This window comes from Platalea leucorodia (assembly GCF_965183815.1).
Source record: "Platalea leucorodia genome assembly, chromosome: 8".
NCBI lineage: Eukaryota > Metazoa > Chordata > Aves > Pelecaniformes > Threskiornithidae > Platalea > Platalea leucorodia.
In genome coordinates this window covers 34027759-34042807 of record NC_138830.1, presented here as the reverse complement: position 1 = coordinate 34042807, position 15049 = coordinate 34027759, and the positions used below count along the sequence as shown (strand labels likewise).

The 15049-nt window shown below is 48.8% G+C and overlaps 1 protein-coding gene across 6 annotated transcripts in view; it reads right to left on the bottom strand.

Moving 5' to 3' along the window:
- CSNK2A2 (casein kinase 2 alpha 2) overlaps nt 1-15049 on the bottom strand; it is a 30127-nt gene that overhangs the window by 11734 nt on the left and 3344 nt on the right. For 5 of the 6 annotated variants that reach the window (XR_014228957.1, XR_014228958.1, XR_014228959.1 and 2 more), the window contains exons 3-4: nt 6725-6826; nt 5797-5847 (exon numbers count right to left, since the gene is read on the bottom strand). The exons of the other annotated variant lie outside the window; for it this stretch is intronic. Coding sequence is in view for 2 of the 5 variants with exons in the window: in XM_082319464.1 (XP_082175590.1) it covers nt 5797-5847; nt 6725-6826 (153 nt within the window). In the remaining 3 variants the exon portion in view is untranslated. The remainder of the gene's footprint in view (nt 1-5796; nt 5848-6724; nt 6827-15049) is intronic. 6 annotated transcript variants of the gene reach the window in all.

Here is a 15049-nt window from a genome sequence, read left to right as displayed (position 1 = left end):
CTCAAGGTGGGGCAGGGAGAGGGAAACATTAACGTAAAGGAGCATGGGGTGGGGAAGCACAAAGGATAGAGACAGCCTCAGAGCCGTGGAGGCTCCCCTCTATCCCAGGACAAAGGCTAATGCAACTCAACAGCACAGAAATGCTTGCGGGGCCGAAGAAAGCACAGCTTGGAGTCTCAGGGAAGTGCATGTTGCCAGCACACGTTCGCCACCCTCCTCTCCTCCGTGTCCTTCTGTGGCTACTCATGCAGAAGTGACAAAGATCCAGGGTGCACTTTTACCTGCACTGTGCCACCAGCACCGTCACTGGAAAACTCATCATACTGCTGCTCCCATGCCAGGTCACAACTAGCCCCAGATTTGCCTTCTGTTCTGTATCTGTCATTGGCAGTGGTGCCAGCCCAACCCTGTTGGGCTGTGCTCTCGTCCAGCAAAAGCAAGGTGAGACACCAGGGCAGGGCAAGGAAGGGCATTCACAGAGCAGCAGTAGGACCAGACCCCTCTGCCCTTTCTAACAAACAAGGATAATCTCACAGCTCAGTCAAATCACCGATTGCATCAGCACTGGAGCCAGCTGCCCATCACAGGCACCACTTGGCAGCTTCAGGAAAAATCCCAGAGCGAGGGACTGAAATTCATGTTTCAAGAAAGCAGCTCTGGCCCCAGATCCCCTCCAGGCCCATGCCAATCTCAGGATCCTGCCTTACTTAAGGCCAGCTCCGAACAGCGCCACCACCCCCAATACAGCTCTGGGAAATCATCTGACAACATACAAATGTCACTTGCACACACAGAGCTTTAACAGCCTCCAGGACACAAGCTGCATTGTATTCTCATGAGCTGGGATGATCCTAACACTTCAGAGCAACACACTGAGGCAGACAAGCGAGCAGGGAGCAAAAAAAGATATAGCCACAAGCTACAGCAGGGATACATTTCCTGACTCAGTTGCACATGGCTCTGATGCACAACCCAGGGCCAGCAGAGGACAGCTGAGCCCTTCCAGGAGTTTGTTTAAAAGGCTTGCTTAGGTAACAAACACAGCAGGGTGACAGAGATGCTTAAAACATGTCCTTCTGGGAATCACCACCCTGTTCAACTTTGCCTGGCAACATCAATGCACCTGGGGAAGGAGGACAGCAGGAGGCAGTGGCAGAACAAGGCTAGGCCCCATTTTCCCAATTCCCTGTCTCCTCTGTCTCTCATTGCCTGTAAGCAGGGAAGGGATGGAAGGGAGGTCACTGATGCCTTTCTTCTCAGGCCATGATGCTGTCCCTTCTCTGACTCATAGCCTTCAGCAGAGGCAGCCGTTAGGCAACCAGCTTTCAACAGACTTCCCTAGAAGAGCTGCCTGTGAAAGCCAGCACCTCTGACCCTCTTGCCATGCCAAGGCCAACAGTGTGGCTAGCAGTACGCAAGCGCCACTTGCTGCGGGGAACAGTCCCTGCAGGAGCATGCTCAGTCCCACTGCAGGCAGCCAGTGAATGCAGAAGGCTTCGAAGGATAGAGCCAAGGTTTCCACTGCAAGTGGGTCGTGCACAGCAGCTGCCCCAAGAAGGCTTTGACAGAGGGCTCCAAATTCCCTTTGCCCAGCCTAGCAGGGGACAGCAGACACCACCTTTGCAGACTTGTCCCATGCTCTGCTCCTACAGCTGGCTCTTTGGAGTAAAACTTTCAGAAACATCATTGTGGGTATCACTCAAACCCAGCTCAAACATCTGCTCAGCTAGTTGCCAGCACTCAGGATCGCACAAGGCCTCGGAGACCTGGGCTGGTCTCCTTTCTCCATACAGAGCACGAAGAAAGGCCAAACTCTCCAGCTTTCAGTGATATTTTGGCACACATCATGTAACCAATCGTAAACTAATCCTGTTAGTGCCCGAGGAGGCACAGACACGCTTCCCCTCTCCACGGGGCTGACAGGAGTTAAATTCTTATTCTTCTCCCTTGAATGAGCAACGCAGCTGGCTATGTGCAGGAAGCAGCATCTGCAAAGCAACAGGGTGGCTGCAAGGAGCTGTTGGAGGAGAGAGACTCTGCTTTGGGATGCAGGGCAGGCAGCCGCAAAAGAAAAGGAAACAGCTCCCACAGCATCCTGGCCTCAGCAGCCACACAAGGGAGGAGAATCCTTCATACTTCTGCATCGCCTATGCAGGGCAACAACTATTTTTTAAACTAACCTTGGATGTACAAGGATAAAACGCAGGGATACACTTCCCTCACAGCAACTTGGCCTCGAAATTCACCAAGGTGCCTGCAAAGTGGAATATTTGACTCAAAAGCCCTCTGTCCCCAAAACTCCAACAAGCTGAACATCCTGAAGCAACCTTTCATCGCTCACCTTTCTTGCCCATCTCCTCTTCTTCATCTGAAAACCTGCTAGTGTGTTTTAAGAAATAAATAGCAAACCCAACCCAGTACTGCTCCTGGAAACCTGGCTCTGCCCCCTTCTTTCCCAAGGGATTTGCCTCTTCGGGGCAATGAAAGGCACAGTACCAGGTATGCTCACGGACTACACAAAACATGGGACAGCTGACGGTGGCTGAAGGACAGGCATCTCATTTCTAGTTTGAAACCAATTAGCAAAAGACATTTAATTTCACTGACAGTTACTCAACTGAATGCATGGCTCTTCAGTGCAGCTATCATTTAAGGCAGATGACTGTGGGTAGCTCGAGTGCTCACAGATGACAAGTAATACAGCAGGTCTGAAGAGAAACTCTAGCCCTGTACACAAGCTGCCATCCTCACACAGCAGAATACGCATTTAGTCTAGTTTCAACTCATCATCCCTGTGAGTAGAGAGCCATCGCTTTCAGAAGGGATCCAGACGGGTAATTTAAGAAAATGTGATCAGCTCTAGGGAGGTATCACCGAAGTCTCCTGTTTATACCGTCATTTAAAAATAGCCAAACTGTGTGAAATACAAGCTTGCGCTTCTGATTGGAGTCGTCCACAGCCGTGGCTTAGGACCCACAGAACTGCAGCTTCTGCCCATGCACAGAGAGCTGAGGAAACCCAGCAGCCATTTTCATGTGTGCACAGACATGAATTGTGTCCTGCCACTTGAATGGGCAAAGAGGTGAAAGTATTAACATTAAATAAAAAATAATAATGTTGAAGGAAAGAAACTGCCAGAAAGGAGACAACTGAGGAGACAGCCAACCTTGTGAGCAACTATTGCCAACAAGACAGAGCAAAACGCAACCGTGTAAAGTGATCAGCAACCACTTGCTGTACACAAGCTGCCCTGGGAACACCTCACACACCCTAAAGGCGATTTGCCATCAAGATGCATAGTACTCATCAGTACTGCTGAATCCAGAAGTCAATGCAGAGATGGGCAGATCAGCAGCAGCCACCTCAAAACAAAGAGAGAGGTCCCTGTCACCAGGATTGGCTCATGTGGCACTTAACTCCAGCAGAATTGGGCTGCCTGAGGAGATCAGGACTGTGGAGGAGAGGGGACAACAACTGGGTCCTTTGCAGCTGCTTCATGTATAGAGGTATAGGGCAAGCCAAGACCTCCAGCACAAGTGGTTTCATCTACTCTGTGCACTTTTTGCTTGGCAAGGGCCCTTCAGAGCAAGGGAAGAGACAGCTTGGTAGCCTCTGTATAGGAGATACCCACAGGTACCTGTGAGTAGCAGCAGCTCTGTAATCTGCCAGTTAGCTGCAGCCCCAAGAACCTACCCAAATAAGCAGCAGAGCTTGAGGGAGTGTAGCTTGAATAACCCACATGCCCACACGTAGCTAGTGAAATTCAGGTTACAAATAAGCTCTGAACACGAACAGCCATACTGCATGCCCTGGGGGACACACTTGCATTCCCAAGACAAGTCATTCCTGTCTTGTACCAATCAGCATCAAAAGCATCAATACTTTCTGTCTTGGACTTGTACAGCTGTGAATCTGGACTTCCTCAAGGAGCCAGGCTTTCTCCTAGGAGCCTAGAAATGATCTGCTGCAAACTCATGTAGTTGTTTCTAATGCAACAGCCAGAGCTGAGCACTGTTAACCTGTGCTGTGGCCAGACCAATGTTGCCTTACTGGCTGCAACAGTACCTCTGATGGCTCTCAGCATGGCTGGGACAGCTGACCTACCATGTACTCCAAACCCTGCATTTTTCAGTTAAGATTCCCTATTGGCCACCAGCCTCAAGTTACTACTTAATGCTCCACTTTGTGAACATATTTCAGTTACTGGGTGATATCTTTGACAATTTTTTCCTCTAAGGGCACGACAGAGTGGTGTAATCACATTTTGACTAGGACACACACAAAGTGATCCTCAGCGAGGTGTGCCACTGCCCTAGCGACCTATTTTATCTCAAGCCATATATTAAAAGGAAAAATAAAAAGGAAAAAATCTCTAAAGAGAAAGTTAAAAACTTCCAGGGTCAGCCTTATGAAGAGTCCCTAGGTCACCAGGAGAAGCACAGGGGCACATTCCCAACATATATGTGGCACTGGAACAGCCTAGCGGATGTCAATAAAGCCCAGAAAAACCAAGCCTGCTTTAATTAGCCCTGAAAGGTCACCACATAGCACTCCTCTCATGGCTGTTTACTTGATGGAGGCAACACTCATCTTTCTGCCCAGAGCTGTCAGGGCAGACGCTGCTGCAAGTTACTATTATTCTAGCCTCTGCAGTAAGTCTCTACATGAGATTAAATAGCCCTAAGACTACCACCGCCAGCATGGCTGCAGCTCTGGCTATGCACAGTGTCCCACCCAGCAGGATTCAGCTTAACAGACCAACCCCAAAGGGAGAGAAACAGCACATGCTGCCTCACAGTCTGCAGGGCTGCAGGTGAGACACTCTGTGGGTCAGCTGACAAGCTGCCTCCTTTCCCCCAACACCAACCCAGGGTCCTTCTATGGGTGTTCCATGTATCTGCTGAAGCTGCATCCTACAAGGTGTGTACCTACATAACACTCTGGCACAGACAGGAAGAAAAAAGCACTGTCCCATAACATGGAACAGAAGAGATCTCTGAACGGTGCAGGAGGTGATGACTGCTGGCTTTCTAATGGCAGACACTCAATTAATTCTCCACCACTGACTTAATGACCTAGGGTAAAGATTCGCATGGTGGAAGCAAAGATACCATTAAAATAGGTGTGGTTGCTAATTATATATCTCTTTTGTGTATCAGCTTGCTGCTGCCAGCCAGAAGCATTTCAGTAGCACAGGCAGTCATAGCTGCACTCAGACGGAAGGACCCCCGTTTCGGGAAGGAGTAATACCACCTGGAGCTCCCCAGAAATAAGAAGAGCCAGGGAATACATGGCAGCCTCAGGCAAGCAGAGAAGCTCTTAAGATGTACTGAAGACGGCTCAGTCCCCCACTACCAGGCCCACTGGCAGCGGGAGATGTGCTCTCCAGCCTCTGCCACGCCACAGTCCCCAGGTCTGAAGGATTCCAGCACAAATCATCGTCACCTGTTCCTTTAACTGCACTGCTGTAAATAGAGCATCACAGCACAGAGATTAACTTGGGCTGAATATATAGCACAGCAGTAATTACTAAATTGAGAGGGGAGTAAGAATATCTAACCTGTTGAACTTACTCCTCAAAGTTGGCAGGAGATTCAGCACCCAAGCTTTTTATTTCTTCTCATCTAGAGCCTATTTACAGGTTTCTGATTTATATGGGGAAAGGAAGGTAAAGCTGACGTAGGTGAAAACTCCAAACTCCCCCCCATAGTTCTTGAGGAGTATCTGACATCTCAAGACCACAGCACTCTTAACAGAAATGGGAAGCCTCCCCCTTTCACACTCAGGCAGACTCACCTTAAAATCTGTGTTATTGATGTACTCAAACACCAGAGCAGGGGTCTTTGACTGCAAGAGAGAGAGAGTCATGGTTTAAAACACCCCCTTGACCTTTCTTTGTTTCAAGAGACCTGAGAAAGCTTATGCTTCCTGTTCAACTCTTACTGTGGAGAGTGGGTGGTAGCAGGACAGTGAGAGAAACACAACCTTGCCCCTGCAGCAGGCTGAGGCAAGCTCCGCTTATACCCCATGCAGCAAGCACCAACATGGCATTTTGGCCAGTGCCGCTCCTCCCCATGCCATGGAGCAGAGACAGCACTGGGCAAGGCAAAAGGTGTCACCAGGGACTAAGGCCTTGCATCCCATTGCAGAAGAAAGGTCAGCCAGGACTACCAACGCTACAGCAGGGTCATTTCCTCTCCCTGGCTGCCAGCAGGCTGGGAGTCACAGACCTCAGCCAGCTGCTAGTCAGAGAAAACTTCCTGGGAATGGGGTAATTGTGGTAATGCAGACAAAGGATATGACCTCTGGTCACTGGGCAGGACAGCAACCAGAAGGATGAAAAGTGCTTAATATCCAATTGCCCTGGCAGATATATTCCAGATGCCAGACAGAAGCTGGAAGGCTACAGGCTCTGCTTTCTTACAGAAAATTTGTAGGGCTACAAAGCTTCTCCCCCATCAGCCGTGGGAAACTCACAGAAGGCACAGAAGTGGTGTCAAAGAGTCTGGGGAACATGGAGAGGAACACGAGCTCATCCAAACCAACCCACCTCAGGAGACCCTAGTGAGCTGGACACCGCTCGCCCCTAGCTGGCATGAAGGCACGGGCACAGGCAGCACCTAACGCGAGCTGAGAGCAGAAGTCATGCGGCAGTGCCTGCCCCATGCCTGCAGCTGGTGGGGAGGCAAGCCTACCACACACACCGTGACACAGAGGCACCTACCACCGGATCCTTGACAGTGTCAATCAGATTAATGATGTTGGTGCCACCACGTAGGTTCTCCAGAATCTTAACCTCGCGTTTTATCTTCTTTTTCTTCACTGGCTTAAATAGACAAAAGAAATTAGAAGTGAGAGTCCTTTCAGAAATTAACAGATTTCTGCCACCAGTTTTGACTGGATCACATCACCTCCTCTCTTCTCTCTGCTCCCACCCTCACAAGGGAACATTTTTAGCTTCAAAGAGGAGACGGACACCTTGCATGAACTAGGATTTCCCCTCTCATCAGTGAAAGCTTTCCACCCATCAGGAGAAAATCAAACCACTCCAACAAACATAATTATGACTCCAGTAACTGTGGTTAAAAGCACCTTGGACTGCTATGTGGAAATTTCAGCACACTCATTCTATGTTATGCATTTAGAGCCACAGGACAAGCATGGTGGACCTCAGATCTCAGCTTTTGTTTACCAGCACAAACCAGTTTTTTACTCCTTAATCCCAACCCATTTCCCAATGAATACTTTAATCCAATGAAACGATGACCTGAGAGTCTCCAACACCAAGATTTCTAGTAAGCTCAGACACTGCTATGCCTAACTATGTGCACGTGTCTTTCACAACCACCCCAAGAGTATAGACCCAACTGCACAGTGTGCCATTGCATCCATATACCATGATTATTTTTAAAGCCTACAGGCATTTTAAACAGTTTTTGACTCCCCCTTGAATTTGTGCAGTCCCAGGAACCCCCTTTGCAAAGTAAGCTTCTCTCCAGACATCACCCTGCAGAGAGTGACAAAGAACAGCTGCTCCCAAGGCAGGGGCTTGGAGGTTGGATTAGCTTTTACACTCTGCTGATCCAGTGGTTCACTTCAATGCAAATGAACAATTGTTTCTGTAGCTCATCCACTCCCAGGACAACTCTAGCGCTGTGCCTGCTTGAAAGAAAAGGAAGCTTAGAGGTGAGATTTTTTTAATGAGCCTTTGCTAGCAACCAGTGTGGGCATCGCCGGTTGCGAGTGAGAGTATAGCAGCCCTTCACTGAAAAGCTGGAACGTCCCCTCCTGTACCACCGGTACCACTGCAGAGAGATGCAGAGACATCTTGCAGGGACTGGTAAAGCCCCTGCCCTGTCTGTGAGGTTTGCTGATGAAAACACTCCTCTCCAGACAATTAGCTTTCTAAAACATTCACCATCCGGCAGAGAGTCTGGTATGTGAGGAAGGGAGTAACAGGGGAATGGCAAAGAGGTACGAGGCACCTTGCCAAAGTGACACGTTATCAGATGTCTATATGAAGGACAAGGAGCCACAAGAGCTCAACAGCTCATGTTCGCTGCCTCGCCTCTGCTGCAGCCTGCCACTTCAATGATGGCTGCAGACTGCTGATGGGGCAACTCACACTCCCATTACAGGCACATCCAAGGCAATCCCTGGTTTCAGACCCCTCACAGGAATATATGAGCAGACAGGAGAAGGAACAGAAGCTATTTATATAGTGGGAAAATATGGTGTTTATATAAGTGATAAAATATGCTGTCTTTCTATTCTAGGCTCCTCAGGTGGCTGAAACCTTCAGATTCAAATCCTGCCCTTCTCCTCTTCCAAGTTAAAAGGCAGGAGCTAGACTTTCAAGCCAAAAGATGAGAATCTCAGCCCGAAGCATAGTGCCAAAAATAACACCAATGCCGGCACAGGGAATGTCAGCACCTCATAAAGCCACCGTGGAAAACGGCAGCAAGGCCACCGCAGCTGTCAGCCAGAGCTGGAGCAATGCGGGACAGGGTTCGCTGGGGAGGGGAGATGAACAGCCCCAGGGCAGTACCCAGACATGGCTGGAGCCAGTGGGAGGTCGGACAGACAGGGAGAAGCAGCCAGAGCAGGGCGACCAGCAGAAGTGAGGGCTATGTTTCTGAACCTGAGAGGAAGATGCTTCATTAGGGACTAATTTCATTTATGTCAGCATGGGGACGGACACCACCCTTGCGTCGCCCACATGCACTGATATTACCAGAAGGCCACGTTGGAATTAGAGGATGTAATTCGGTTACTCTGTTCATCCAGCGAGGCAGATGCACACACAAGCTGTTTTCCAAGGAACTTCAAAGAGGGAGCTGAGCCACTGCTGTCCTGAAGGCGCTCGCTGAATGGCCTGGCTACTGACAGACGTGCATCACAGCCTCTCTGCTGCAACACGTTTCGGGAGCTGAAACAGTGCCTAAACACAGCCAAGAGGACCCAACATCCACTTTGAAATACCTTTTCCTTTGTACTGTAGTTATTTCAAGGGCCTTTTGCATCAGCTAGGTAGGGGAGGATATCCCTCTGAGATTTCCGTTTCTCCTTCCATAGCAACCATCACTCCCACTGGGGCAGATGTTGTCTTCCAGTCACTTCCCTGTTTCCACCTTTTTCAGGATGGGAAAATGATGCCATGCGTGATCTCCACCAGAAATCTACCCCTACCCACAACACACTTATTAAAAGACACGAGCAGACAGAGTCAGAGACTTCTGGAAAAAAGAAGAGAAGAAAGTTGGTCTTTTTTTAATGAAATGCCTGCAGATAATCTCCAACAGCAGCATCTCTGACATCAGCAAGAGAGGACGCTCCTGCAAACACTGTCTCAGCAAGAGGAAGAATTAAAAGCCACTCGCTGTTTGCATGTTTTCCTGCTAAGCTGCAGTAGCACAGAGCTCAGGCCAGGCTGTCCACACATGGCTATACGACCTCCATGTTGGCTGTGAGCTGGGGCAAGGGCCCCACAAGCCTCCGGGCAGGGTGGGGGTACGGGAAGCCCTGCTTATTGCAGGGTCGTAAACAGTGCATTGTCAGAGTGCTCTCCCTGCCTGCAGCCAGTGGTCAGGACAGGGTTTTCCACCACTAGGTAAATAGGGATGAGGCAGGGAGAAATGCCCCAGGCTGAAATCATGTCATCTTACAGGAAAAGCTATTGCCCAGAAGTTTTCTCAGAGAGCAATGCAGGGGAATGGAGAATTTCCCCATTTCAGATTTGCAGGAGTAAACAACGGCAACCGCTGGCCTCTACCCCACCCCACCCAGCTTTCACCTTACCAGACCACCCAGCCACATGTCACCTCCTACCCACACGTTGTCCCACGCCATTGCTCTGGCCACAACTGCAAACACTGTCTACTACTCAAGACCACATCACCAGGGCTCAGTTTTTGCCCAATAACTGATTCCAAGCCCAGGCTCTTGCATCTGGCAAGTCAAACACCTTGCTGCAAACCACTCCAGTACACGGCCAGTACTGCACTGGAGCTAACTGGTCACAACCACAGAAACTCTGCTAACTTCCCTCCTGTCCTCAGATCCCAGTACTGCTGAAACCACAGGCAATCAGCAGCATGTCCTCCAAGTACCAGGATTAAGTCTGGGTTGCTACAACTGTCTCTCAGAGTCACCCGATCTGTCTCTCCAAGGATGTTGACTCCAAACACACATGGATTAAATGTGAACTAACTGAAGCTATTATGGCCTCCAACCATCTGCCTCTCCCAGCAGGGATAGCTTCTAAAACACCAGCCCTTGCAGCCAGAGTATTTTAACAGTACTCCTTTAAGACTATTTTATTAAACCAGGCTATGAACAGTGGCATTTCGGGTTGTTTCCTACACAACCCAGTCTCCCTGCCCTGGGAGTGGGATTTCCAGCAGAGGAACAGAGCAGGCACCTAGACAAAATTAATTGCTCCCGAGTTTGATCCAGCTGTGTTTGCAAGGCAACGTTTTATACAGGTGCAGACTCCAACTCCATCTGTTCCCATGGCAGAGGCATTTCAAAGCTTTCCTCCATACTGGGATTCTCCAGTGACCAGTATGAGTCAAACCTTCACTGCTGCCTTTCCCTCCAAGACAGGCTCCAACAGAGCCCCTCTGCTCTATGCAAACACCTATTTTCCATGAAATCTGTAAAAACCTGACAGTTTGGAGACTTCTGGTGCATTTGGTTGAAATTGGCCAACCAGTGCAAAAACTACTGGGGGGCAGGGGGAGGAGGAGGGAGAGAAAGGCTGACAGACAGCAGGATTGCATAAGGCTCATTTCCATAGGAAACCAGACTAAAAGACATGTCTCAGTTTAACCACGTCTACACTGGGAGGGGTTTAATTACTTCAACTGCAGCAGTACCCTTAGAACAACATGACCATCTAGCACAAGGCAGTTTTCCAGTTTCCCAGGAAATTGCTTCCTTCCTCAGGCAACTGGAAGTGAGGTGGCTGTAGATGGTGGAGACAAAACATGCAGCTCATGACTTTCCACTACACTGAGCGCCCAGAGCAGAGAGACAAGGTGACCTCCAGCCACAGGAGGATGGTCTCTGCTGGACCCGGCAGCTCTCACTCGACTGTCCCCAGCCAGCAACCCTTTGCTGCAGGTTTACCACCCTACCAGTCAAAAGGATCCCATGAGGGTGCTTCAATCCACTTGAAAGTCAGGCAGAAGAGACAGTGGCCAGCGCTACCCCAACCGCCTTTGCCCAAAGACTGGGAAGCATCATGCGATGCCATCCCTCTGCAGAGGTGAGAAATGGCATGGGATAAGTAGTTGCCTTGCAGCCAGGTAGATGCAGAAGAAAACACCTCTCTGTGACTGAGAGAGCAGATCCTGGGTCATTTTCCATGAGATCGTGTAAACTTGTAAGCAGGGAAGTAGTCCAGCTGCAGCAAACACCAGCTGGGAGAATTAACATTGTTTGCTAAAATAAACCTTTAAATACAAGGCTGCAACCATCACTTCCTGTCTTGAACGAATAAATGGCTGCCTGGTTAATCATCTTTTTTGCTTGGTTTCTAGAGCAAAGGGAGTACACTCTTCTGTCAGATGCTTCAGTTCCAGCCTTCCCCAACAACATGGGGACCCATAGCTTGAATTCAAGCAAAGAGAGAAGAAAAATTTGTTATCCAAAGTTCTCTGGGCATTTCCACATTGAGAAAGAAAAGTAGTGACCAGGAAGGCATGTGAAAGACAAGTTAAATCCAAAGCATAAAAATAATTTTACATTAGCCAAAAGCAGGCAGCCAGGCAGCTCAGACACACTGCCAGCTGAGGAGCACACATGCTGCTCTGAAGGAGTCACAGAAGGTGCTGGGTTTTGCCCAGCAGGTGATCTGAAAAAGAACTGGGGTTAGCGCAGCAGGGGAGAAGGTTTAGCAGTCAAAAGATACAAATCTGTGAGAAACTAAAGTAATTTATTCCACCATCCTGTAGAGAAAAAAATCTATTCTTTGCTCACCAAACCTGAATAGCCCAGAAACACCATGATGCTTCCAGTGAACGAGGAGGGAAATCTCAACACACAATGTCCAGGACCAGCAAAAGGCTTGAGCAGCATCCTTATGACACGCTTTAAACATTTAAATGCTGGCACTAGAAGCTCATTTGTCTCTAGCAAGTATTATCAAAAGGATCACGATAATCAGCCTATAAAGCCTGATGCCAATTGCTCAATAGGAAAATTGGCTTCAGAGCAGCAGTCTTATTTTGCCAGACATCAGCTGGGAAACCAAATAATTGTCTTCAAAAGAGCTACAAAATCAAGGAGCCCACTTGTGTTAATATTCTGTCGGTTGTTTGCCTCTCACAACTTCCATGATGGGAATTCAAACTTTCTTGAGCTGCTCTTGAATTTTAGAAAAGAGGGGGGAAAAAACCTACCCTGAAACTACTAAAGCACTTTTGCTTTTTTATTTAAGTTCAGTAGAATACACCAGCACGTGTTTTGAGGGCAGTGCCATTCTTTCCTTCAGAATGCCTTTCCTCCCCCATAGCGCATCCCGAAACAGCGCTCCTAGGGCTTCAGGACTGCCCACGATGCATCAAGACTTCTGCAGCCAACTAAAAGGAGCTGCACAAGGACCAAGCCCCAATCCCCACCACCACCATTACAAGGGATGAGAATCATTCATTCAGGCCCTGCCCTAGGCCACTTCAAACAGACACAGTGCCATAACTCACCCTCCACCTCCCAGGAGCCACAGCTTCACAGCTCACCAGTTCCTTGGTGCTAGAACACCACCATGAGAGTTATCAGCTGCATCTCCAGGCCTCTGCGAGACACCCGGTACCATCTCAGTTGGTCTCAGCTCCAAACAAGGCTGGACTCCAGCAGCCAACTGTGCCAAATCCAGTATGGGCAACTGGTGTTTAAAAGAGAAGAGCTGTGTACCCGGTTCTTTTGCAAAAGGGCTCATTTCAAGACTATCAGAGGAGGAAGTGGGCCAGGGAGAGCTGATTCAGTGCATGCAAACACAGAAGCAAGAGACACAGATAACTACCAGGAGAAGGCATTGAACAGCTTTGGCGGAAGGTCACTGATGCAGTCAAAAGCTCCAGCCTGAGGGACCAATATCACCCAATCATATTTCCCTGTGCAATCCCTTCTGTACACCAGCATGGGAGTCATTTCAGCCCCATCTAGAACATGCTGATGTATGTGGGCTCTAAAGCTTTTAGGGACAGAAGCAAATTTACCAGAGCCATGGGGCTACCTCCCCCAAATGGTTCTCTAGCTACTAGAGCGATAATTTGAGTTCAACACTGGAAGGACCCTGCAGCAGTGCCTGGTATGAGCAGCAGCTCAGGAGGGTTCACACAGCCCAAAAGGGGGAAACAGGGGAAAAACAAAGCCAAACAAACAACAACGCACTTGTGAAACCACATACGTTGTTGAAAGTTCCAGTTCATGGACTCAGCAGAGAGGGACAAAAGCCACCAAAGGAGAAAGGGGCTATTTCATCACTGCTGCAGAACCTCCATTTCACTGGTCCCTCTCCTTGTAACTGCATTCTTCCCCTAACCTCCGCCTGTGTGTTGTGCCTATGCAGATAGTAATCATACAAGGAGACAAAAGAGTCTCTTTATGTGACGGGTTTAATGCTTTGCAGGCAAGTAGAGTGTACATAGACACATGCATGCATCAGGAAAGCAGGAGGACTCCTGCAGAGCTGACAATATGGATGCTGTAATCTCTGTGTTGAGTGGACACTCAGATGGCAGTAATCAGTACAAGAGAAAGGGCTGTGAAGGACGCTGTGGTACATCTGAAGCTTGCCAACCGCCATAACTGTAGGTAACTTTAACAGCAGCATTCTCGCCACAAAGAATCAACCACAAAAGTTACAAGCAACACAGAAAGTTTATCTTTGGCTTTTAGAGTGGCAACTTGCAATGCTGTTCGCATCCCTCAGGAACACTGTTACCCCAGAATGGAGGATTTACTTTTAAGGCACACGAGGAGACTGGCAGACACTTTGGAGCTGCATTAGCAGAAAGGCAAAATGAGAAGTTCATCAAAGAGACAGCACAAAGGTTGCAGACTGACCTCAGCGGTCCACCAAAAATTTAAATCTATGCGGTTAGATATGAAAGAGCAGAGCTGTGCTTTAGATACCTGCATTGGATGTAGACGATACATGACTCACTGGAAACAAAGATGTCTGAAACTTCCTTTGTACATGCCAAGGAATGTCAGACCTCATCCTGGGAGTCAAACCTTAGCATCACATTTAAGCAAGACACAAAAGCACGTACAACACATGTGCACGCATTCCCTCTTCCTGGCTTGGCCCTCCCCTAAGCAGGCAGGAAGCATGCCCACAGCCGTACTGAGGCCAGCCAGATCAAAAAGCCCACAAGAGCCTCCTATACCAGCTAGGGACTGCAGAAGCACAGCTGCTGGCTAACTCCATGCCCTACTACCCGTGAGCGGTAGGAAGGTCAGTACAGTGCAGAGTCCTCCACTACCTACCAAGATGACTTCAGGCCCACAGCTTTTTTTGCTGAACCTTTGCTCACTGAACAGGTTGAAAAGGTGGGGACTTGCCCTCTGTCTCGCTTCTCAAGATAAAAGCTTTTGGAGGATGCTTAGCAGGGGGTGTCGGTGTGGCAAACAAGGGCTCCTGCCTCGCTGCTTTGCACACACTGTCCTACACGGCGCATCCTGATGTCTTGCTGCAGTGGAGTAAGAAGCAATCTGCTTGCTTCGTTTGCCTTTTTTTTAAAAAAGCTGCACAATTTTCCTGGAAAAAGTGACATTAAGAGCATCATATTTGCAAAGAAAGACACTTGACCCAGGAAATGGTAATGTTACAGTCATCTGCATGATCTTAATTCTGCTCCTTTGCTGACACATGTTATGACCACAACTAGTGGCATGAGCACATCACATTTTCCTGCAGGATTATGCCTGGTCCTGCACTTCGGGTAGCAGAACAGAAAGGCAATGCTGGGTACTGCTCAGGGAAATGGGGAATCTTGCTTTATGTGAGTCCAAAAGACCTGGGGCACGGTGATACCAATCA